General features: G+C 42.5%; 1 protein-coding gene across 1 annotated transcript in view; it reads right to left on the bottom strand.

Annotated features, from left to right (window-relative positions):
• The window catches only part of LOC124775458 (probable multidrug resistance-associated protein lethal(2)03659), a 263,350-nt gene that overhangs the window by 78,806 nt on the left and 157,477 nt on the right, over positions 1-27,067 (bottom strand). The window contains exons 9-13 of the mRNA XM_047250291.1: positions 14,356-14,539; positions 14,132-14,275; positions 13,952-14,047; positions 10,651-10,859; positions 4,955-5,309 (exon numbers count right to left, since the gene is read on the bottom strand). Of these exons, the coding sequence (XP_047106247.1) occupies positions 4,955-5,309; positions 10,651-10,859; positions 13,952-14,047; positions 14,132-14,275; positions 14,356-14,539 (988 nt within the window). The remainder of the gene's footprint in view (positions 1-4,954; positions 5,310-10,650; positions 10,860-13,951; positions 14,048-14,131; positions 14,276-14,355; positions 14,540-27,067) is intronic.

The following is a 27,067-nucleotide window of genomic DNA, read 5'->3' as shown; positions in this document are numbered from 1 at the left end:
AGAACGCACGTTCAACTACCGCCAACTTTGCAGTCTTTTAGGACAACGATTTTCTCCAGTACATGTGCTACATTATGACCCGTTCATTACGAGTGCTGGTTTTCTCACGGCAATTTCAAAGTGTAATTAGAACTGTGACGCATTTTTCCATGAGTTACGGTATCATGTATTGGTTTCGGTTAGCTTGGCTGCAGGGTGGTTTGTGAGTAGGCGTCTGTAGCGAACTCTGACGTCAAACAACAGTAGATACTGTGTAGTCATAGGTAATGCACTTTTTAAACTGCTCTCTGTCCAACACCAGCATCTCATCAGTTGACCAGCATCTCCCACTAAAAAGAATAAATATAGTACGTTACATCCCAGGCCTTTTTCCTACCAGCTTGTAGGTGAAGGGTACAGTTTGAGTGTGTCTGCTGCTAGTTTCGAGTGGCATTGCGAATTTTTTTCCAGCAGGATGACTCCAGTTGTATGGAATCGTCAGTTTTTGAGTTGGATTGCGATTTTATGCGTCTTTGTGTAGCGCTATGCATATAGTTGTGAAATTAGGCCCAATCTTTACGTTTAAATTGGAAATTTGTGGCAAATTCCTGTGAGGCCAAACTACTGAGGTCATTCGTCCCTAGGCTTACACACTATTTAATCTAACTTAAAACTAACTTACACTAAAGACAACATACGAACCTATGCCTATGGGCGGACTCCAACCTCCGATGGGCGCGGCCGCATGAACTGTGGGACTGGTCCTCAGACCATGCGGCTACCCCTTGCGCGGTTTTATGTTTAATTACGTAATTACGACCTGTCTTTACTTCATTTTCCTGATGAAAATAAATAAAGTACGTTAACTTAACCTTCCTCTCCTGCATCTGAACAGTTTCCATGTGTTGGTGGGTGCACTTGGACTTTCTATCCAGGAGGACCAGGTTTCGAGACCCGGAAAGGGAACTTCCAATGTTAATTTCCTGTCAATTCCTGGGTGAGGGCTGGGGTGGAATGCCAGCACAGCCATAGGGCAAAAAAATTCCCGACAAAATTCGAAATTCCTGCTAATAGGACTGAAGACCACCACAACAACAACAACAGGTCGAACGAGTATTTTGTAAGCCACCTCCTTTGTTGAAGGACTACATTTTCTAAGGACTCTCGCAATGAATCTCAACCTGATACCCGCCTTACTAACAATTAATTTTATATGATCATTCCATTTCAAATCGTTCCGCACGCATACTCCCAGATATTTTACAGAAGTAACTGCTACCAGTGTTTGTTCCAGTAGGTAAAAAGACGAGGGCTAGTAGAAATCCTTGGGTAACAGAAGAAATATTGAATTTAACTGATGAAGGGAGAAAATATAAAAATGCAGCAAATGAAGCAGGCAATAAGGAATACAAAATCTCAAAAATGAGATCGACAGGAAGTGAAAAATGGCTAAGCAGGCATGGCTAGAGGACAAATGTAAGGATGTAGAGGTTTATCTCACTAGGGGTAAGATCGATACTGCCTACAGGAAAATTAAAGAGACCTTTGGAGAAAGGGGAACCACTTGTATGAATATCAAGAGCTCAGATGGAAACCCAGTTCTAAGCAAAGAAGGGAAAGCTGAAAGGTGGAAGGAGTATGTAGAGGGTCTATACAAGGGCGATGTACTTGAGGACAATATTATGGAAATGGAAGAGGATGTAGATGAAGATGAAATGGGAGATACGATACTGCGTGAAGAGTTTGACAGAGCACTGAAAGACCTGAGTCGAAACAAGGCCCCGGGAGTAGACAACATTCCATTAGAACTACTGACGGCCTTGGGAGAGCCAGTCCTGACAAAACTCTACCATCTGGTGAGCAAGATGTACGAGACAGTTGAAATACTCTCAGACTTCAAGAAGAATATAATAATTTCAATCCCAAAGAAAGCAGGTGTTGACAGATGAGAAAATTACCGAACTATCAGTTTAATAAGTCACAGCTGCAAAATACTAACACGAATTCTTTACAGACGAATGGAAAAACTGGCAGATGCCGACCTCGGGGAAGATCAGTTTGGACTCCGTAGAAATGTTGGAACACGTGAGGCAATACTGACCTTACGACTTATTTTAGAAGAAAGATTAAGGAAAGGCAAACCTACGTTTCTAGCATTTGTAGACTTAGAGAAAGCTTTTGACAATGTTGACTGGAATATTCTCTTTCAAATTCTAAAGGTGGCAGGGGTAAAATACAGGGAGCGAAAGGCTATTTACAATTCGTACAGAAACCAGATGGCAGTAATAAGAGTCGAGGGGCATGAAAGAGAAGCAGTGGTTGGGAAGGGTGTGAGACATGGTTGTAGCCTGTCCCCGATGTTATTCAATCTGTATATTGAGCAAGCAGTAAAAGAAACAAAAGAAAAATTTGGAGTAGGTATTAAAATCCATGGACAAGAAATAAAAACTTTGAGGTTCGCCGATGACATTGTAATTCTGTCAAAGACAGCAAAGGAGTTGGAAGAGCAGTTGAACGGAATGGACAGTTTTTTGAAAGGAGGATATAAGATGAACATCAACAAAAGCAAAACGAGGATAATGGAATGTAGTCGAATTAAGTCGGGTGATGGTGAGGGAATTGGATTAGGAAATGAAACACTTAAAGTAGTAAAGGAGTTTCGCTATTTGGGGAGCAAAATAACTGATGATGGTCGAAGTAGAGAGGATATAAAATGTAGATGGCAATGGCAAGGAAAGCCTTTCTGAAGAAGAGAAATTTGTTAACATCGAGTATAGATCAAAGTGTCAGGAAGTCATTTCTGAAAGTATTTGTATGGAGTGTAGCCATGTACAGAAGTGAAACATGGACGATAAATAGTTTAGACAAGAAGAGAATAGAAGCATTCGAAATGTGGTGCTACAGAAGAATGCTGAAGATTATATGGGTAGATCACATAACTAATGAGGAGGTACTGAATAGGATTGGAGAGTAGAGGAGTTTATGGCACAACTTGAAGAGGGGATCGGTTGGTAGGACATGTTCTGAGGCAGCAAGGGATCACCAATTTAGTATTGGAGGGCAGCGTGGAGGCTAAAAATCGTAGAGGGAGACCGAGAGATGAATACACTAAGCAGATTCAGAAGGATGTAGGCTGCAGTACGTACTGGGAGATGAAGAAGCTTGCACAGGATAGAATAGCATGGAGAGCTGCATCAAACCAGTCTCAGGACTGAAGACCATAACAACAACAACAACAAACAGGGTAGGTTAGAGTAGGGGGAGAGGGGAGCGGGTGGGGAGCTGGGGCGCACGTGCAGGCTCGAAAAAAACACGTGATGTCATCTGGGGGTGGGGGTGGGCGTGGTCAGGGGCGGGGATGGGTGTGGTTGGGGGCAGGGCAGGGTGTGGCGGTTGACCGATTGATCAGTTTAATTTAGTTGCATTTCAATTTGATATCAAAATTGGAGTGTTAAGGGCATCTCCCTACTACTATCACCTGTGACCGATTTTCGACAAAAAATTTTCACCATCAGACTTGTAACAAGCAATGAATTCCGTGCAGATGGTTCTCTGTTGCTGTCTATGGACTTCTGTTAGGCAGCGAGAAATTCAAAATGCACACACTTTTGTGTACCTCAACTGGCGGACGAGTGTGTCAGCACTGCCAACAGAGACGTGCAGTGGAGGAGCGAGGTGTCTGATTGTGATTCGTTGATCACCTCAATTGAGAATGTCCGCACGTTCCAACTTCATATGAGTCACAGCTGCGTGCGACCGGCTTGCACGCGAGAGTGGACAGGTTTGTAGGTCTTTGTTGCGACGATGACAGATGCTTCGAGCAACAACTCATCGTGATTTTGTTCATTGCCAAGTCTCTGTAGACATTCTGCAAGCACCTACAAATATCTGCGATGCTCTTGTTTTCCGCCAAAATCTCGATGACAGTCTGCTTGGAACACAATTCTGCTACAGACGTCGTTTTGCAAGCTAGGTGGTAACAGCGGTTACCGTAAGATCACCCAAGTAAAGCCCTGTGTGGGTTGGCTAGCACTTGGATGGGTGACCGTCCGATTCTACTGAGCGCTGTTGGCAAATGAAATGCACTCAGTCACTGTGAAGCCAACTGAGGAAGTTATTGATAGAGAAGTAGTGCCTCCGGTAATGAATACTGACAATGGCTGGGAGAATGGTGTAGTGACCACATGCCCTCCATATCCGCATCCAGTGATGTCTACCGGTTGAGGATGACACGGCGGTCGGTCGGTACCGTTGGACCTTCTGAGGCTTGTACAGACAGAGTTGTAACGGTACCACGAATCGGAACATTATGAAACCATAGGGACTGCAACACCAACACTCCACGATGTCCTACAACAAATTCCGCATTCTTCAACCTAAATTGGCTGTGAAAAAATTAAGTGTTTCATTACTTATTGAATGCCCGTCGTATTATCCCTGCTAAAACTACATAGATCAAAACCGGTCTCTGTTTGACAACAGTTAAAATTTATATTTTGGATTAAGCAGCTCTCAGCTCTTGATGCTTCGTACCAGCACTCCAAAAGATCCACTATGAGTTTTGAGGAAATTCTTACTTTACCTCATACCAAAATCCATATTTAGAAATGTACAGTACGTAACAGCCTATTGGACTACTATTTATGAATTGTTGTATATTTATCTAAGGCACGACAGAAAGTGAACCAGAATGGCCCCTCCATTGCAAAATGGTTCAAATGGATCTGAGCACTATGTGACTTAACTTCTGAGGTCATCAGACGCCTAGAACTTAGAACTACTTAAACCTAACTAACCTAAGGATATCACACACATCCATGCCCGAGGCCGGATTCGAACCTGCGACCGTCGCGCGGTTCCAGACTGTAGCGTCCAGAACCGCTCAGCCACCCCGGCCGGCCCTCCATTGCACAAGTTCACACTAGTCTTAGTTGGCTGATGCAGAGGACGTTTTAGAAGGGGTAATGAGGCATACCTGAATCATACTAATTTTAAACTGTGGCAGCATTTCGTCGATGGATCCCATATCCTTAGAAAATCTATTGAGTATTCTGCCAGAGGGGTTCGTGTCGAAGAAACGCATAGGGGCCCTCAGTATGCAGTTGAACATGGCGTTGTGCAGGTTTCGCGACGCCCTCATGCACATGTTGAAGAAGGCCACGGACCGGACCTGTGAAAGCAGGATGCAGATCAGCACGAGGCCGCCGTACAGCTCCAGGAAGAACTCGCTGGGGGGCAGCGACGCCAGCTCCACAGACAGCGTGTGGTTGCCGCCGCCGGCCTGTTCCAGCTGCAGCTGCAGGGACGTCCTCAGCACCTCCGTACTAGACCTGCGAACAATGTCGATAGTATAATACGCTGTGGCAGACCGACTACAAGATAATGAGACGAAAGATGGACGCTCATGTTGAGTGTTAGGACACCCATTTATGGCTGCATGGGGTATCTCCAGTCACAGATTCAACATCAAGAACAATCAAGAAGTTTTTATTCCCAGATTTCTGTGTCTAAAACTTGAAAGCGAGAGAGTGGTAATTGGCTTCCGATACTACGACAATAGCTCATTTGTAAACTAAAAAGAAAGTCTTGTGGCTGCACGACCTGGTACAGATCTTTCAATTGGACGCCATTTCGGCGACTTGCGCATACTTGAAACCAACGGGTGGTCACCCATCCAAGTAGTGGCCAAGCTGAACGTTGCATCGAGTATGAACTGATGTTACCAACGTGGCAAGCCGTTGGCGATTTGAAATGAGACTATCGTCACGCTCCATATGCACCGTTTCTTATTCGTAGCTCTGGAAACGTCAAGCAAAAGATAACATTGTTAAGACAGCTCCATTACTGAATAGCTATTGGAAAAAATATAATCAGTAGTCGTACTCACTCCCAAAGATCTGACGAATAGGTAAGGTGCACAATGTCGTTTTACCTATTGAACCACTGACAGCTTTTCGCGGACTGTGTTCACGGTTCTGGATTTCAGCAGACGGAAATTGTCTGAACCTTACATTCGTCAGGTACGTTTTCGAACTACAGAGAGACATTGGGCGTCCGGGGGCCTTTGGCTACGTGTGTGTCAGTCAGTTCTCGAAAGGAAATCATCAGGAAACAACCAATACATGGTAATCCTTGAAACATGCATATTCTGACACATGATATTTACTGCAGTCCACATTTTTTGACTACAGATTTTTAGTAAATTAACAATCAAAGTGATGATTTACCGAACAGAAGGACTTGCACCAAGCGGCCGAACTGCGCCAGATGGGGTCTCCCGGCAGTGAAACCGTACGATATTTTTCATTTCATTACCGAAATTTGAGTGTCAGCACTAAAACTAGTAAATTACTCTACTTCTGTAGCGAAATAAAGAGCTGAGATATACTTGTGCAATTACTGAACTAACTTTACTAAGAGGATTTCAAACGCACGTAAAATATGAAATGAAGAATACAACTGATAGGAAGCATTAAACGGGACTGATTAGAATTTAAGAAGAAGAGAACATCCGATCAATCGCTGGTTGGTGGCAACAAGACGTTCGACATAAGGAGGACCGGTACGAAAAGTTAAGTTCAATGAATAATTTGTAGAAGGTAGATTGCTTGAGAGTGCCACACACATTCGATTCGGATCTTCGTCGTTAATTTTACAGCCCTTTTCTTCACTATTGGTGCAGAAATGAATCTTGACAAAATTAATTGTTCCCATTTATTCACTAGCGTATACAGCGAGAACCAGGAAAACATTAATACCTCTCGAGGCTTATGATGTCTGCACGTCGTAGTACTGAAACCCATAACGTTTTCCCGATATTCATCCAACAAAACGGTGGTTTTTCAAATTACTGCTTTCATGGCACTTTCAACAAAGAGGGAATGTTTACATCTCTGTCTGTCTCTGTCCACTTCTTATTGCAATGCAGTTTTTCGGCACAACGTGCCACTTTTCCTCAGGTGCGGCTGCGTATAAAGGGCGTGACCTTCAGTAGTCTCTGTAGTGTGTGGCTGCGCAAATTTTTCCAAGGCCACACTGTGTTGGTACAACAGGTTCACATAAGAACTGGGTATAAAAGGACTGAAAAAATAAATTTCAACCAAGGATGATATAACAGCAAATGAGCATCTATGAGGAACGGTTGCAGGTGACGCATTGCGAAAGCAATTTCCTCCGCTACCAACGTACAAGTGCCACGCTGCCAGCAGACTTCACTCACACAATTCATCTCAGGTAGCCACTATTCAGACATCGGGTACAACTCAATACAGAGATATAACATACGTATGTGTGGGTCTGATTAACCGGTCAATCTCATAAAACACTGGCGACATTATCATAACCTGAACGGTTGGCTACAAATTGGGTCTAATGTGATTATCGAGTAGTTTGTTTTCGCCACAAAGACAAAAAGCAGTCACAGATACCTCATATGAAGATGTGCTGAAACTGCGCCGGTTTCTCTAATGCAATATTTGCAGCCGTATGCGGCACACAACAGGGCTTCAACTCATTCCACAACGCTGGTCTGCCAACAATGTTACAGTGCAGAAAACAATGAAGGAAAAGGAAGAAAAAGAGTGTTTAACCTCGAGTTGACGTCAGGGTGATTAGAGACGGTCTACAAGCTTGGATTAGAGAAGGATGGAAAATTGTCGGTGTCTCTTCCAAGGGACCTTTGCCGTTAAGTCGTATATAGAAACCAGGGTAGTGTTTATCTTGTTAGCCACATGGGGATTTGAACTGTCATGTCCCCCTATGAGAGTCCACTGAACTAAATGCTGCATCACCTCACTACGCCAGAAAATAATGATAGAGATACTCATACATATGCCTATATGATGTGTAAAAATTAGAAAGTAAATACATTACTACATGTTTAATGTATGCAAGACTACAAAAGTTCTAGAAATGTTTCTATAGCTGCTGGCAAATGATTTTTATTTCCATTTTTCAATGTTTTTAGTACCATTGTATCGAGTAATTTGGAATTGACGTGGAAAGTTGACATGAAAATGTTCTAAATCTGAAGTAAGGAACGCACATCAAATGTGTTGTCAAATAACAATACACATCTAAGTTATTTCATTACTTGAAAGATGAAAAGCCCTAAGGGCGTGCTTCGCTTTTATTTCTGTTACTGTTTTGAAGTTTAATGAAATAGATTGATAGTGCTGTGTGACTCAGCATCCGTTTCTACTGGGTAATCGGAGGTGATGAGTCTTTTTCCTTCTGTTGACTGTGCGGGGGCTGGTGGTCTCTTTTACTCACAGAGCAAGGCTTGCGCACAGGGGCAAGGCGACGGGGAGTCGCCAAGTGACCAGGGGTGTCCTGCTGTTAGTGCAGGACGGTGTGTTGTGTGCACTACCAGCTAGAGTGCTTTTTCCAATTTTCAGGGCCTCCCGCATGATGGGCTGCCGCCTTCAGAATTGTTCCGTGTACAGTTTGTAGTGGCCAACGCAGCTGGTTTTTTATTTTTTTTATTTTTTAGGCGTTTTGGTTCACACGCAAATTGATTTCCCAAGTATGCTGAAAATCTGACGTACTCCAGCTGGAGTGTTTTTTTGGAAGATAGTGGCAGGATACCAATCTAGAAGAGAGAGTGTTCGGTTATGGCATGGTGGACACATCCCAGAGTTTTCCCGGAAGTGGAGGTCGAGACAGAGTCCAGTGTTCGAATCTGAGGATTGAAGTTTTTGGTAGTGCTGAGCACCGTGTTTGCCCACTATCGGAGGTGTTTATGGTGAGCATTTTTGCAGCTCCAGCACACAGGGAAGTTTCTGTGTTGCCTTACAACCTCAGCGATGTGTCTTTCGACTTGCAGCAGCATTTGTTCGCTTGATGCATGTGTAGAGGACAAGGGGTTATTTTTATGAAATGTGGTGCGAAATTGTGATTTAGTGTGTTTCAGTTCGCGATGTGCCAGCCTCACGGCAGACGGCGGACGAAGGCTGGCCGGCGCGTTATGCAGGTGACACAGTTTTGCAACGAGCGTCGGTATGTGTGTATGTGTGCGGCAGCCAACAACAGCCAGAACGCAGCATTAGCAGAATTACACAGGCGAGGGCCGCGTGTGGCGCGGTTGCGTTAGCCAACTCATCGAGAACGTTCTAATAAACACGGCGCCGCGTAACCGGCGGATTCGGCAGCGGTCTGCACTATTTAAGGGCATCAGAGGCGGGCGTCGGCATCGGTGCGACCGATTGGGCGTTCGGTCGCTGTCACGTCATCATCACCAGTGACACTGACCGCGAGCACTGGCCGGCAGAGGGCATTGCCCGCTACTGCACTGGCGACTCCCGGCGTAGTCACAAGCCGCAGCAGCTGCAGGAGGCGAACTGGGCCGGGCCCCATGCTGCTAACCTCCTATTGCCTGCGCAGCAGCTGACCGAGCATGGTGTCGCGTTCCCCGGGCTGCACGCATCAGCACATCTCCACCATGACATGAGGGGTGGGGCTGAGCTACTGGAAAATGTATTGGTAGAACCAACAATAAAGAGGAAGATTGCTAAAAACAGCCACCTTCTTCTACCCATTCATGCCCTACAACCCCAACCACACCACCCGCTCTGGTCATCCTATTACACATGAGACAAAGCATTACAGTTTAGCCATTCACAATCACTGTGATGTAGAACATAGTCAGATAGCGTTAATGTTTATACACACAGGAGGTGTCGCATTGATAATTCCAATCCTCCATGCCAATATTGTCAACCAACCATTATTATTGATGTAATTGTCATTTATATGTGTTTTATTGGATCTCTGTTTGTTTTGCAGCATTACGTTGGACCATCATACTTCATACGAAAATCTACTGCAATAAATTAATTGTTTCAATGAATAATCTTTTCCATTTCAGTAGAGACGATACCTTGTCCATTTAATAGTTGTAATCCTGTTTGCAACGTATTTCATATAGTTTATTGGTTTGTCACAAGTTACTATCTTGGGCTTCACTACTAAGGCTGCATAGTATTAATGTCCGTTTAAATATTTCAAAATGATGGAGAACAGCAATCAGTCTTCTTTTCCTTTCAGTTTTTATTAAACCAAATCTAGATTGCGGCTAGTGCCTAGCCATTATCAATACACTATTTCATACTTTCAATACATGTCCTTGTACGTCAGACCCCTGTTGTTCTGGCTTCTGTCACAGTTCATTGCACACAGATATTAGTACTGTGTCTTAAAGGTGGTTCTGTGTCAGGAGTCATTCCGTGCAGAATTTAATCACAGGTAATTTCCACATCAACATACCACCAGGGCATCTTGTAAGCTAGCAACTGTTTTTTCGATCTCTTTTAATTGAAGTGCTGTGCTACACTGGTGACCACAAGCTGTTTAATAGGTCATATTTATTCTGAATTTCCTGAAAAAAAAAGGAAGAAGTAATATTCTGCCTTAACGTCCAGTCGACACCAGTTCATTAGAAATGGAACATAAGCTCCGATTAGTCAACGACGAGGAAGGAAATTGGCGCTGAATTTTTCACAGGATATAACGCATTATTTTACGTAAACGTTGGTAAATCTAAATCTGGAAAAACGACATGGGTGTTCGACCTCAAACCTTTTCAAAGTGAGTCCAATATCAAAATAGTGCATGAATTTTTGTACGGTATGTTGACAATTACTTGCTGAAAAGTAGCGTTGAGTGCTCCCTTACCAGTAGGTTACGACGTAATCGGAGGCGCTGGTGATGACCTGCGATATGAGCAGCAGGGCGGCCATAGAGAGCACCAGCCCCACGCCCCCGGCCGCCCCGTAGTACTGCCAGACGGTCGACCACGTGATCTCCGTGTCCAGCACCTTTTCGCTGTTGTCCTGCTCCGCCGGATCTCTACGTAGCTTTCCAGTCTCGTCCATAATTACGTTCTGAAAACAATGAAAATTGTAAGAAATTTAAGGAACGTAGCTAATGTTGCCTGCGTATGCTACAAAAGGTATACAGTTTTATGAACACAAGCCCAGTTCTGTAGTTTGCACAATGATGATTACATTGAATTATCTTGCATCTCAAGTTCTGAAAATTTTACAAAAATAAATGTGATTAGTAAAATTACATCACAAATTTTGTCGATTACATATTGGGCACTGCTGTATGATGGAATTACGTAAAAGATTGAAAATCAAAATACAGTGATTATGTCAATACATATGATGTATGAGAAAGCTGGAAGCATACAGTGCATTGAATGTGTAAAGTGTCCACAAAACAGCAGATATATTACATACCAATTAAAGACCAGTCGGGGGCTAGTAATGTATCTAACGAGATTTGAAGCTTAGCAGGAATGTACTGCTCGCCTATACAATACTAGATTTTTCACAGTGAATATTTCCAGACACAACAAATTGGCATACTGATAATTTTTCATTTCACACATTATACCTTGTCATGGTTTTGAGTGAATCCCCAAGCCGGACTTGACTCTAAAAGCGTGTTGTACGAATTAACTGCGCTTTCAATTTTAAAAAATTATGCAGAATTCTATTCAAAGAATTCGGTATGCTAAGCAAATACTTCTCAGCATATTTACTTATAAATGAAGTTTTTAATAAATATTACGTAACTTTCCTTATTTCAGAAGATCAGTAACAGGAATAAGAATCATACTCAAAAAGGCGCCTACTTGGACTATAAAGCTGCCAATTGTTTTGGTATATACAATTTTACATTTGCCACCAACCATGAAAAGTATACCTGCTAATAATGTTAAGTTTTAGGGAACATTGAAGAAATAATTGGTGGCTGTGTTTTCCTAGCAAATTTATCTTGCGAGTATCTTCATAGGAAATGAGCTTCACGTAACAAACTACGCCTGCTCGTCTAAGTGCAGTACTGCGATGTATTGGAAACACTTAGAACACGGAACAGGTCTACTAAATACGCTGCCTTGTTTACACTTGTCCGTCCTCTTTTGGAGTATTACTGTGCGGGGTGTGTAGTGTCCTGCAGTCGGCAGGACAGAACTAACGAACAAGTCTGAACACGCTATATTTAACTGAAACGCCTTCTCGGTGTGCACTAATTTCCAAACGCAAGAACTACAAGAAACACGACAACTCTTGTGATGGCAAAAGGCAGAGAAGAGTACAATGCAATGAAAATAAATAATTACCAAAATACTACGCTACACAATTATGAGTGGCGTTGCGTCCAGCAAGATACAACTTTCTACTGAAGGCTACGACGGGTCTACTAGGCTAAAGCTGGCGCGGTTATTGGCTGGAGTTGTCCTAGCTGTAGGTACTCACTGCCGGTCTCACTCTGTTGGCGTGCTTATAACACCGATTCGGCGGAGTGCTACACGTAGCCAAATTAGTTCCAATTGTTGAGAGTCTGTCACATGGCTTCTCACGAAGTAGTGCCGTGTTTATGCGGAAGGTTTGTTCATGTTTACATCCACTGGCGATGTTTCGATCGGAGCGCTTGAAAATGGGTCGGCAGGCCACCTCGGTTGTCTGTTGTGCGGGCCCCCTAACTGATAAGGGGCCACTACGACAGGGTAGGACCACATCAGGTAGGACTGACAGAAGACACCGAAAAAGTTCGAAGGGCAGTTCGTTTTGTATTATCTCGAAATAGGGAAGAGATTGCCACAGATGATATGCGAGTTGGGGTGGCAATCTATAAAACCATGACGTTTTTTTTCCTTGTGGCGGGATCTTTTCCAGAAATTTAAATCATCTACTTTTTGCTCCGAATACGAAAATATTTTGCTGGCGCCAACCTGTACAGGGAGAAGTGTTCATCATAATGAAATAAGAAAACCAGAGCTCGTAAAGAAAGATTGAAGTGTTTGTTTTTATCGAAAGCAGTTTGAGAGTGGAATGGTAGAAAAATACCTTGAAGGTGGTTTGACGAACCCCCTACCAGGTACACAATTGTGAGCCGCAGCGCTGAAGCAGACATAGGTGGATTTTATAAACTTTTCTTTTCATTAATCTTGGCTGTTAATGTCTGGGCATTGTTTCGTTTCACTTTCCTATGTTTACATTTAGATGTTGTAGTGGCCACCACAGCCGATATAAATACAGTGGAGGCCCACTGGAATAACCCCGAGGACACTGTACCCCACAAAGGGACGCTTACCCTCTCTTTTTCAAACGATTTCAGGTGCCTTAAAATCGATTTTTGCGGTTTTTTCAATTGTTAATTGCCACCTAACATGCTGTATCTAATTAGTTAGCCAGTTAGAGACCTGAAAGTCAGTAAATATATGTCACATGATTATCAAACATCAGATATTTAGAACCTACCACGTTTTCCCTAAATCGCCTCAGGCAAAAGTCGGGATGGTTTCTTTAAGAGGGTACTGCTGCTTTCCTTCCCCATCCTTCCCTAATCCGAGTTTGTACTCCGTCTCTACTGACCTCGTTGGCGACGAGATGTTAAACACTAATCTCCTCCTCCTACAACCAACCATCACAATGTTTCTGAAATTATTAAATTGTAAAGGAAACGTATTCAAATTGTCCGATTTGGTATACAAATGTGAATATTTCGCATACTTGAAATGAAAATCGAATGTAATATTATCAGTTCTCAAGTTAATACTTCATTCTGTAAATGATTTTCATGTCGAGTTTTCAGTACATCAATATTTCCTAGCCAAGAGCCTGTGGAACGAAACATTTTATAATATATCATGAAAAATCACTGTGAGAAAGTGACAGCGTTTGGGAAAGTTTCTTCTGTCTGTTATACCACGACTAGGCAAATTGTGCAACATTTATCTAAGCCGTACACGACAGTCATACTGCACTTTTAATGAACGGGTCAGTCTCGTGTTCATAGACGGAAAAGCTCTTTGTGGGATAGACTCTTGAACTTTAAACCTTTTACATATTTTTTGTTACTTTTTAAAAGAGGTGGGATATGATACTGGCGATCTCGTTTTCTGTTTCAATCATTGTTAAACACGCCCGCGAAAAGCGGTGGGAGGAATTTAATGAGTACTCACCACTTCAGTCAACTGGGAAATTTGCCTCTCGAGGACGTGCACGTTACTCTTTTGTGATCCAACACGCTTCGATCGTCTTAGCTTGTTGTGCTCATCCTGTTACAAACAAAAATATTTGTGGCAAAAGTAATTGGGGCTGCAACTAAAGTCAACAGTTTTTTGACTGAAGCCTAAGAATACCTGAAGCGAATTTCTTCCGCTTTTCGTTCGTGAGATGCCAAATTCGTTCAACTCTGCTCTCTCTTCTTCACTAGATATCAGTTTGGAAAAGCTAACGCCGCTTTGGAGAATCTCCTGGAAAGTTCCTTTATGTTCTATCTTTCCCTGAAACAAAATGCTCATTAGCGACGAATATCAACTAAGGAATCGTATTACTTTATACGTTGCAGATGCAATCAACACACCTTGTTCAGTACCACTATATTATCGGCGCCATGGAGATATTGGAGTTGATGAGTGACCAAAATTCTTGTCTTGCCACTCAGATATGAGTTGATGCATTCATCAAACAGATGTCTCCCGACGTGTGTGTCAACAGCGGACAAGGGGTCATCCAGCAGATAAATATCTGCATCACGATACACGGCTCTGTAAATATCATTGGAAAATACGAAGAGAGAAAAGACAAGTAATGAATGTGATTAAAAGTGTGTCAGGAGAATGTAAAAGTTATTTTACATAGAGGAGTGAAACAGTGGCATCGATTACCTTCGGGAGAAGAATCTATTGTGACAAGAAACAACTAGTGGCTATTTTAAAATCCTCTTACTTTCAGAAAATACGGCCATTTTATTTTTATTTAGCCAAACTCGTGTGTCCGAAGTTTTGCCATAACATTATAAACAAAAAGTGCATAGTAGAGACAACGTTAATAGCAGAGTCCACGCAGGATACGGTTGCCCATGGGCAGTGGCCACTTTTCGTCCAAAGCGCTTTGCGAGTTCATTCGTACGTTCGGGAGGCCGACAAACGTTTGCCAACTTTCGCACAGTCGGCGACGACAGGATCGAGGTGCATGCCCTGCAGTCTTTCTCAAACGATTTTACAGTAACTATTTTGTAAAAAAAATTCATTTTTGCTTTACTTGTAGCTTTATATTTCAGTTTCATTATGATGTGCTCATCATTTCGTTAATGGCCATAGTTAGTGTAATATTTACGTGGAAGTAAGACGCTGCGCGAAGTTTGAAAAAGTTTACAATGAAAAATAGTGGTTGCTATGATTTTGCGTTTGGTGTACATTACATAATATGTTGTTGCATATGAAATTGTCCTAACATATTAAATTTTTCTTTAAATTTGGGTGGAGGTCTCTATCTGTCACCAATCTCGATAAAACAGAAATGACATGGCTCACTCATTTGCGCCAGCGACAAAGCCAGAGTGAAACATCCACAACATTCCCCATATTTCATAAAAGGATCGAAATATCGAAAAGAGGTTTTCGAAAATGATAGCGCACAAAGAACAGAGTATTCTGTTGTATGTTTAGTACGGAAAACGTCATTATTTACCGTGTTATTGCACTAATTGCAGACTTTTTCGATGAAAGAATGTAATTTTTAAGGGCCATCGACAGCTGGTGAAACGAGAAATGTTATAGGTTTTGGAACAGCATAAGTGAAGTCATTACACATTTAATTTGTACCCGGGATGTGTTTTTTCAGAAGTTACTGACCATACTTTTCTTAGTTCCTCACTTAATGGACTCAGTAAACCACTGTTTCAGAATTCTCTTGCTATTGCGTCTACGCAACACGTTAATGAAGTAAGACTGTGTAAACTTCGCTGAATTTCGGCAAAAGAAGCAAATTTTAACATGACAAAAAGAGAAATTCGCCACTTCACACTTCTCTGGAAGTTGTTAACAAGCGAAACGAAAATAAATCGCTGCATTTGTGGCGGAATTCTGTTTACACACTAACCAAAGCAGAGGTGACAAATCTTTTCAAATGGTCACCATGCAAGTGTGGGCGTGAAGGAGCTCCGCTTAATATTTTCAAAAAATGTGAGTGTAGGCATCAGTTTAGAACAGCACTTTCGCTACAGCGCTCGGCACTTCCCCTACATCGCCTGCTCCCTGCGCCCACCGCTACCGCTCTCCTCACGTGTGCCTCGCAATCGGCGCATCTATCGGACACGGTATTCAGTTTGCACCATTGTGTGCAGCGGCATAAGAATTACTAGGTACTTTGGCAGTTTTTATCAACTTTGCTGTGCGACAGAGTCAGTCTGTTTCTTGTGTCTGAATTATGCAGACGTGTCTGCAGTTGGGTCCACTGATTATATCATAAAGTATCACAATTTCAATCTGACATCTCGTGCGTGTTATTCTGAATACCCATTCACACGGATTTCCCAATCACAGAATACGTTGATGTTTTCAGCTACATTCGAGAACACGATAGGGAGAGCTCCACTAAAGCAATGGATCATTTCAATGAACAAATGTTACTTGGACCGCTTTACCTACATAGTGACATTCTTAGTGGTCTTAGTGGATCTCAGCGAGTTGTGAACGATACTGAAAAGACAACGTGTACAGTAAAGTCTGAAAACGACTATCTTTCACCTCCTGCACGGGTTGACACTGATCTGGAGAAAATACACTGAAATAGTGTGGTAGAACCTGTTCCTCTTATTGACTTCAAAAACGGCACCAATCACGTTCCCCAGGAACAGAACAGTGTTCACGTTGACTGATTCTGGTCTTTGTACGATTTCACAGCATCACGACAGTGCCCCACATCCATTTCTTTGTGCTACCGCCCCGGAAACAATGCAACTCGTTCCGTTTCCCCCCGCCACGTGGAGCCAGCCGGCTAGGTTCCACGAGAATAATTCCTGTTTCTCTCTCGTGCAGCGCGCGATGAATGGGGATACGTACGCCAAAGCCTGCGGAATTACACGACTTAGTGCCGTACGCACACGTTTCCTATGACATTTCTGCAAAGTGGCGTCCTCCACCTAAACTGCCTGCATTTCAAATCGGCCATCCAAGGACATTATTTGCTATTGTGGAGACTATTCTGCCTAGCAACGATGTTACAAACGACGTTTTCAGCCTTATTAAGCGGTGTTTATGATGCGATTCTGTTACCCCCAGACACCGACACACAAAGGCTACCTTTCTGCAAAAATATCCAAAACGCCTAACTAGCAGATAAAGGTGGTTGTTTACTCATAGAATCTGAATGGAAGAACACCTTCCCAACTCTGGAATCGTTTACGCGAGTGAATATATGCAGCACTCGTGCTGAACGACACACTTTGGACTAGATGGTTGGACTTATTTGCCTCCACAAATTCAGACTAACACGATTTCTCGTGAAGGCGATACGCAAGAAGCCAGGTAGCACATTTCTGATTGAATTTTTGTACTCCTGCAACAGCGTCGTTACTACGATAGACGTAGCAACAGCTTACAATGGCTACGGCCCTTAACCTATCCGACACGGCAACGAGTTGTTGAAGAAAGCCTAGCATGTATGGACGGACACGGCAGGGATGCCGCTCTTAAGCAACAGCCTGCTCACGAGAAATCCAACGGACAGCTGTTCCCAGCAGGCCAGATCAAAGCTACGACTGACAACGGGCACATTGGCACTGGTGTAACTCACGTTTCGGGAGTTACACTTGCAAATGGTTAGTACCTTGCTATAACAAAAACTGCCAACTACATTCTAAGCGACTGAGCCAATCTTGTTTAATTCTGACTTCTCCAGATTATATGTCGTGGACAAAAATTTGATTCAGTATTTGCCCACTGACACAGCCTGGGAGGTGAGCATCCTTCCAACAATAATAACTCATTTAGAAGTTTCGGAGTCTCTCACATCAGCTGCAAGCTGCAAAAACGACACACTTTGAAACTTTACGGTACAACCGTTAGCACAGCGGATGTGGGTCTACATACACCTTTCTAGTGGAAAGCCGACATTGCCAATGACAATGAGCCACTGCTGGGTGCAGACTTTTTGCAACGTTTTCACTTTTCTCCTGACTTGGTGGACGGCGGTGGAGTGCCAAGCATTACACGAAAACCACCCGTGCATTTACATCCGAACGCGAATGTTTGCAGCACTGCAACGTTAGCTGGGTAATGAATGCTTATCGTTCCTTGTATTCAAATCTGGAAACTATGAACAAGAAGTACCGTAGACGTGAAGGCGGAAAGTGTAACTTAATAAGAAGAAAATCAAGGTTTACAAGTAACATTTACCGACAAGAGAAAACAGTAGGACGATACTCAAAAATGACTGACAACGATTCACCACATCAAGGCAATTTTGCAAGATGTGGAAAATCTCTAGTATTTGCTGAACAACTTTAGTGGTCCCTCCAGGGAGGACAATATATTTACATGAATGAGATGTTGACTAGAACTTTATTGAGGTTATGTGCAGTCGACACGGTGGACAAAGAGAGTGTGAAACAAGCACAGACTAATGCTACTCGTCGCGGTCAGCAATGTATCAGTCAGCTTGAGCCTTCAGTGGCCGCCATGGGGGCGGAGAAGCCTTGCGGTTTCTCACACCATTCTACGCAAGGAATTCGAGAGAAATCTTCCAAGTCAGTGCAGGTCGGTGACACTGATGCTCCCATGCCCCAGTGTTGCCTGTTCTCTGTTCTTCACTGCCCCTCCTGCAAAGAGAGGCGTCAGAAACCACAACCACAAGACCGACGCAGCCCGGTGCAGTTCCACCGCGCCTCAGGTCCCAGGAGCCACGCCGTGCTCTCAGACAGCAGCAGCCGCCGCCACTCCCGCTACAGAGGCGACCACGCAGAAGCGGGCCAGAAATGCTTCGCTTGGCGGCCTACATCAGCCTACATCTTGACGCAGCAGCAGTTCGGAGAGAGCCACGGCCCTGCCAAGCCTGCACACCGATGTTCTGCACTGGAGGGGAGGTTCTATGTCTACATCACATCCAAACAGTATCGATTGTGCGCAATGACCTTAGAGTTACTAGTTTCTTTGGTGTTTTGTTTCATCTTTGCTATGCAACTGGGATTCAGTGTGTCGCTTGTATCTGACTTGTCGCATTCCCGCGCATGTCCAAACTAAAGGGTTGGTGTAGCTTCAGTAGTGAAAACAAGTCGTTGACATTAATATTTTGTTTGGTCCGATAATTAACCTTTATAATGGAGTTGAGAAGGAGTAGAAGCTCCTTAGCTTTTAGCCTTGCTGTTAGGGAACAGGCAAGGTATCTTGACTGGGATGGTAATCTGTCAAAGTAGCAAGATGATATGAAGTCGTTCAATAACAGTATTCAACGGTTGCAATGTTTATATGCGACATGTTGAACCAACGGTGCCTAACTCTGAGACAAGTGCAATTGCTGCCACCAATTCTGCCGCCTACTGAATCAATGGCCACTTGGCCTCACTTCTAAATCAGTGGCCACATGGCTTAGTTATTGTATCGCTAGCTTCTTGGACTAATTCATAGGAGTCAAGTACTCTTCAGCTATTTATTCCTAGTAGCAAATGGAGTACGCTGTTCTGCTATTTGAGACAGAGACAGACTGTCACTGTTCAACACAATTCCATTAAAGATATATGAGACACTGAGCCGTCTGCTACTTATCTACCAGTTGTAGTTAGGCCACCTGCATTAGTACTGCCTTTTCGTGGATGAAATACTGCTGTTCCATCAGTAGCTGCTGGCGTCAGAATTGATGGTTCTTTGTTGACAGTCTCTCACTCTGTTACTGTGATGCTCTGCTACTCTCGTATACTGATATGATACTGGCTGAGGCTGTACTTTTATGCGGTTACTAGGGAATCCAGCAATGCTCCGCAATTGCTTAATATGTATGGGAAATGCCCAAGCATCCTAAATTTCTCACCCCCCCCTCCTCTCTCTCTCTCTCTCTCTCTCTCTCTCTCTCTCTCTCTCTCTCTGTCCACCTTCTCATCCACCCCCCCCCTGTCTCCGTACATCTCCTCCTGCCCCCACCTCTCTCTGCACAACCCCCTCCCACCTCTCTTTCATCATCTTCTTCTCCCCAGTCCCTATGTCCATTTTCATTTGACGTGAATGTTCAGTAGATTATCGTCTAAAAATTTGAAGTAAATCCGTTAATATCTTTTCCAGATTTTTGGTAACAACGTTTTCGCTTTATACATTACACACATATATTTATATATATGTAATCTATCACTAACATATGTAACCTACGTCTATCCAAATGTTTGATTAGAGTATCGACTGGAATTAAATCGTTCAAGAACTTTTCGAGATTTGTGGGAATAACGCTTCCCCTTTGATGCAATATGTACGTATGTATATATTACATATATTACAAAATCATATACCCCATCTGCCTACGACCTTCCGAATATTAGTTAAGAGTATCGTGTAAAAATTTGCCCACGCTTCCCCTCTATATACTACATATATGTGCATGTGTTGAACAAAAATACGTAGCCTATGTCTGTCCGTACGTTCATGCAGTGTCGTGTAAAAAATTGTAGTAGATCGGTCAAGAAGCTTACGAGATTTTAGGTTGCAACGTTTCCCCTCTATACTTTACATATTTATTCAGGCCGTATCTCGTATATTCAACATAGGACTTTTTTGCTATGAAAACGCATGACAGCAGAGCTGTCAAACTGAACACGATTTGTTTATGTTCTTTTTAATACCAAAAATACCATTACCATCCACAATCACGAATACAACAACAACAAAAAAAAGAAATCAGCTAAGCCAGTCGACCCGTTGTCAACTGATATCTTTCACAACTGATTTAAATTTCTGACTTTTCCGGTGGATTTTCCAGAACTATTCGTTCATACAAACTTGTCTTTACAATTATGAGCACAACAAAGATGAAAATCGACCAAATCTGTAGAGCCGTTCTTAAGGGGCTCCGGAACGCCCTATACTTGCAATGTTAAAATAACGCTTATAAATTACATCTTTCTTCACAAAGTATTTGAGGTAGGAAGTTGAACTTTTTACAGATTATTTATTGGAATATGGGCTACAACTTAACACAGGGATTTTACAAAATTTTAGTTCAGTTATTAAAGATGATTTTTTTTCAATTGTAATGAAAATTCACAACATTTTTTTGCAATTTTTTATTTATATATTCAAAAATATACAGTTTTTTGGAAAAAGGCTGTGTTAAATTATGCAGAAGGTACTGTGTAACATTTACTGAAAGTTTGAAACAAATATGTTTGGAAGATACTTAGAAAACATGTAATTAGTATGAGAAAATAAAAGTTTTGGGAATCGAGCGACAAAGATTGGATTAATTTTTTAGTGGATTCCAGGTCCATAGGATGGATTATCTTCATCCTCTGCAAACTCTTCGTCCAGCTTCCTCTTGTTTCTACTCGTGTTTACTCTTGCTTGTATTTCTAAACTCTTTACAGCCCTGTCTGCAGCCCGAAGGCGTTCCTTGTCTAAAGCAAGCATCGCTCGTACCATGTTAGAACCTATCTTCATTCTCATATTTCTAAATACCTTGCACCTTACAATGTTGCCATCATTGAAAGTCGCAACAGCATCATTCACACCAAAGTGAAGTGTTTGTATTCCAACAAATACAGTCTTGGGGATTCTCGACCATATAACACTATTTACACTTTCATTGGGGTTTTGAGTTTTTCCGTGAATACACTTTTTCAACAGTTCAGGTGCTGCTAAGTCTCTGAAAATAGGTTTTATCACCTCCATTATTGCAGGAGGCAGACTATGCTTATGAGTGTACACTTCACCAGTTAGCAATCCTTTGTTATATTTACACCAACTGTCTTCTTCTTTGGGACACAAGCTATGTTGGGGATTTTCATCGGTTGAAGAAGTATGAAAAAAAAGAGCCCAAACAGTCTTCTTCATTTCGTCGACACTTTGTGTATTTTGCCTAATAGCCAATCCATAATAGTTCTGTATTTTGTCAATTACACTGTCAGTTAACCTTCCCTTCCCATCCAACCCTTTACCATCACTGAGTTTTTGTTTTTCGTACGAAGCTTTCAGTCGCGGAAGTCTTGTTCCCATTCGCTTCAGTACGTGTCCAATACACTCAAATTTCTGCACTATAACATCATCACCATAGGGCTTCAGTCCTTGAACATGTTTGAAACTTTTAGAATCACCGTCACCAAGGTAATTAACATATCGCACTTTATCACACGCCTCAGAACGATGGAATATACTGGCAACACCAGCCACTTCCATTCCTCCACTACTGCCACTATACTTAGCTTTGCAATTATTTTCATGTGTACCTTTATATTTTTGTGGACATCTACAATACTTTGATATTACTGCTACATCTAAAACTTTCCCTGTATACATACTGGTGGCAGATACTACACCATGAAGAGATGTGTGTCCCCGTCTATGCCAGGTACCATCGAACGCTGCAGTCAAATCTCTGTTACCATTATTTTCCATTACTGCCTCTTCAACAGCGTTCTTCATAGATTCTATACAGACATCTACTTTAGACCCTATTAATTTATTATAGGTCGTAAACTTGGTTGGGGGATTTGGAAGATTCATGATGCCACAGAAAATTGCACCTGCAGTAGCACCCTTACCAACTGAACGCAAGGAATAAACAAATCTAATGTTGTGTTCGTAGATTTTGCTACAATTTTCTCCAGTTGCAGTTACTGCAACACTGTTCCAAAAGGTGGTCATGTATGAACACTTATCACATTTCAGTTGTATTTCACTAGCAAGTCCTACGTGCTTTATTATGGAGAGTTCCAGACCAACTTCACTACAATGAATATATCTTACACAGTTTGAAAAAATTCCTTTGAAAACCGACATATCAAATATTTCATTCACATCCGATTCGCCCATAAAACATTCATAGTTTTCACTCATTGAACCAAGCTTCGTCTGTGAAGTATTTTCTTTCCCACATTGACTGCTATGGGCAGGTGTACTTGAGAGTTAGGTTCACTCACTTGGTTATCGTCATTATTGTTTACAGTAATAACACATACCTTTGGCTTTCCAACATTTCTCCTTTTCTTAAAAGCCTTCAGAGGATTTCTAATAACTTTACTTTTACTCATTATTATACTTCAACAAAACAGAGACTCAAGAAACAGAATTAATTACGAATATTTTCGAGATAACGACAGAGTAAATAAACATGAAACAATCGACAATCACACCAGCGACATATATTGAACCATCACAGGTTAGCCACAACACATACTTTATCTCACATCACTAAAATGTACCTGATGAACACGGACGTTAATAATAACACCATTTGACAGCAGTTTAACAGCACCACAGTGGGTCACTCCCATGTAGAACACATTTCAAAAAAAAAATTAAAAATAGTTGTAGTCTTCGGAATTGAATAAATTATATATCTATTAAAAGGTAATAGTCTGCAGATTCAGAAAACGCAAAAAAGTAAAAATTGAACTTTTCATGATTTTGAGCCTTTCCGGAGCCCCTTAATTGATGATATTTCACAAGTGGGCAGTTGATGTTAATTTCAGACTTTTCAGTTCAATTTCCAAAAATTTTCTTTCGTTCAGACCTTGTGACAATAACAAACACAACAAGAAAAATCGATCAAATCTTTCATAAGTGCAGCAACTGATTTTTATTTATACAGACTAAGGGGCTTTTTCCATTCGCATCTGGATGCACGAACACTGTTCATTAGTTTTGTGGACTAATGGAATATTCCGTCCTCATGTGACTGTCTTGACAGCTGTCTACCAGCCAAGATTCGTAACCGTATTCCTCCTGTCATGAGCTTGACTTCGATACTTGCATGCTTGGCGTTTTGGCATGTCATAAGAACCTGCACGACACCTCGGCCGACGTTCAAGTGATAACATGCTGCTAGCTGTTTTCAAACACGTTATCTTTTACAAATATGCTGTTCGCTGTTGTGACACAGGCGTGCCTGGCTAGAAGTTTGGTCGGACTCTGCTTCACTCTAACATTTAACTAATATATTCTCCAGTCATGACATATCAATGTGACATTTACGCGGGTATTTCATGCGAGCAAACATTTACTCTGTTTTCTGCTTCCTGGAGTTACACCATATCGGCTTCGGCTTTCTGGGTGGGCGCATACCTCTGTACATTGAGAATCCGAGTGATTTAGTAGCAGCTCTTAGAATTGTAACGTAACTGGGGGAGATATATTCTGCCATCAAGTAATGGACAGATTACAGTGTATTCGCTTCGGAGATCAAATGTTAGAGGAATGGGCGTAACTGACATACGCGTAAATAGTGGAGGCAACAAGAGCTATGCGTGCAGGAAAGTGAGCCACCGAGCGTCGAATTGTTGGAATAGGAAAAATGGGAAACACCGTTGGCAGATGCAGCCGCTTAACTCAGACGGGAATGCTTCGACTGTTGGTAAGCATCGGGCACACCGTACACTGTACAAGTTAGTGCACAGACGGAACGCTGCTTAGTGGGCTCAGTGAGTGGTCTGGAGTAGAGGTTTCTTGTGGACAATGGGGCCCATGTTTCCGTTATCAGTCTGGACCTGGTGATCAGGAGAAGCTTGTGCCATCCAAGCAAGTATACAGGGTGGTCCATTGATCGTGACCGGGCCAAATATCTCACGAAATAAGCGTCAAACGAAAAAACTACAAAGAACGAAACTTGTCTAGCTTGAAGGGGGAAACCAGATGGCGCTATGGTTGGTCCGCCAGATGGCGCTGCCATAGGTCAAACGGATAGCAACAGCGTTTTTTTTTTTTTTTTTTTTTTTTTTTTTTTAATAGGAACCCCCATTTTTATTACCTATTCGTGCAGTACGTAAAGAAATATGAACGTTTAGGTTGCACCACTTTTTCGCTTTGTGATAGATGGCGTTGTAATAGTTACAAACATATGGTTCACAATTTTAGACGAACAGTTGGTTACATGTAGGTTTTTAAATTAAAATACAGAACGTAGGTACGTTTGAACATTTTATTTCGGTTGTTAAAATGTGATACATGTACCTTATCATTTCTGAGAAAGCATGATGTACGCACAGAGTACGCTAAAGAACTTGCCCGCAAGTCTCTAGAGGAACGGAAGGTTCCAACTGATTGCAAAAGAGCACAGGTAGTCCCAGTCTTAAAGAAGGATCGTCGAGCAGATGCGCGAATCTATAGACCTATATCTCTGTCATCGATCAGTTGTAGAATTTTAGAACACGTTTTTTGCTCGCGTATCATGTCATTTCTGGAAACCCAGAATCTACACTGTAGGAATCAAAATGGATCCCGGAAACAGCGATCGTGTGAGACCCAACTCGCTCTATTTGTTCATGAGAGCCAGAAAATATTAGATACAGACCCCAGGTAGATGCCATTTTCCTTGACTTCCGCAAGGCGTTCGATACAGTTCCGCACTGTCGCCTGATAAAAAAAGTAAGAGCCTACGGAATATCAGACCAGCTATGTGGCTGTATTGGAGAGTTTTCAGAAAACAGAATACAGCATGTTGTTCTCAATGGAGAGACGACTACAGACGTTAAAGTAACCTCTGGCGTGCCACAGGGGAGTGTTATGGGACCATTGCTTTTCACAATATATATAAATGACCTAGTAGATAGTGTCGGAAGTTCCATGCGGCTTTTCGCGGATAATACTGTAGTATACAGAGAAGTTGCAGCATTAGAAAATTGCAGCGAAATGCAGGAAGATCTGCAGCGGATAGGCACTTGGTGCAGGGAGTGGCAACTCACCCTTAACGTAGACGAATGTAATGTATTGCGAATACATAGAAAGAAGGATGCTTTATTGTATGATTATATGATAGCGGAACAAACACTGGTAGCAGTCACTTCTGTAAAATATCTAGGAGTACGCTTGTGGAACGATTTGAAGTGGAATGATCACATAAAATTCATTGTTGGTAAGGCGGGTGCCAGGTTGAGATTCATTGGGAGAGTCCTTAGAACATGTAGTCCATCAACAAAGGAGGTGGCTTACAAAACACTCGTCGACCTATACTTGAGTATTCCTCATCAGTGTGGGATCCGTACTAGGTTGGGTTGACAGAGGAGATAGAGAAGATCCAAAGACGAGCGGCGCGTTTCGTCACAGGGTTATTTGGTAAGCGTGATAGCGTTACGGAGCTGTTTAGCAAACTCAAGTGGCAGACTCTGCAAGAGAGGCGCTCTGCATCGCGGTGTAGCTTGCTGTCCAGGTTTCGAGAGGGTGCGTTTCTGGATGAGGTATCGAATATATTGCTTACCCCTACTTATACATCCCGAGGAGATCACGAATGTAAAATTAGAGAGGTTCGAGCGCGTACGGAGGCTTTGCGGCAGTTGTTCTTCCCGCGAACCATACGCGACTGGAACAGAAAAGGGAGGTAATGACAGTGGCACTTAAAGTGCCCTCCGCCACACACCGTTGGATGGCTTGCGGAGTATAAATGTAGATGTAGATTACCTGTAAATACGACATTAATGCAATAAATGCTGAAAATTATGTGTCAACCTCAACTCATTTGGCAATACGTGTAACGACATTCCTTTCAAAATCAAGTAATTCGCCTTCCGTAATGTTCGCACATGCATTGACAATGCGCTGACGCATGTTGTCAGGCGTTGTCGGTGAATCACGATAGCAAATATCCTTATACTTTCCCCACATAAATAAATCCCGGGACGTCACATCCTGTGAACGTGCTTGCCATGGTATGTTGCTTCGACGACCAATCCACCTGTCATGAAATACGCTATTCAATACCGCTTCATCCGCACGCAAACTATGTGCCGGACATCCACCATGTTGGAAGTACATCGCCATTGTGTCATGCATTGAAACATATTGTATTAACATCGACAGACCATTACATAGAAAATCAGCACACATTACACCATTTAGATTGCCATCGATAAAATGGGGGCCAATTATCCATCCTCCCATAATGCCGTACCATACATTAATCCGCCAAGGTCGTTGATGTTCCACTTGTCGCAGCCACCGTGCATTTTCCGTTCCCCAATAATGCATACATGCCGCTTTACGTTACCGGTGTTGGTGAATGACGCTTCGTCGCTAAATAGAACGCGTGCAAAAAAATCTGTCATCGTCCCGTAATTTCTCTTGCGCCCAGTGGCAGAACTGTACACGACGTTCAAAGTCGTCGCC

Source organism: Schistocerca piceifrons, chromosome 2 (genome assembly GCF_021461385.2).
Source record: "Schistocerca piceifrons isolate TAMUIC-IGC-003096 chromosome 2, iqSchPice1.1, whole genome shotgun sequence".
In the NCBI taxonomy this organism is placed as follows: domain Eukaryota; kingdom Metazoa; phylum Arthropoda; class Insecta; order Orthoptera; family Acrididae; genus Schistocerca; species Schistocerca piceifrons.
This window is presented reverse-complemented; position numbering and strand designations above follow the sequence as displayed.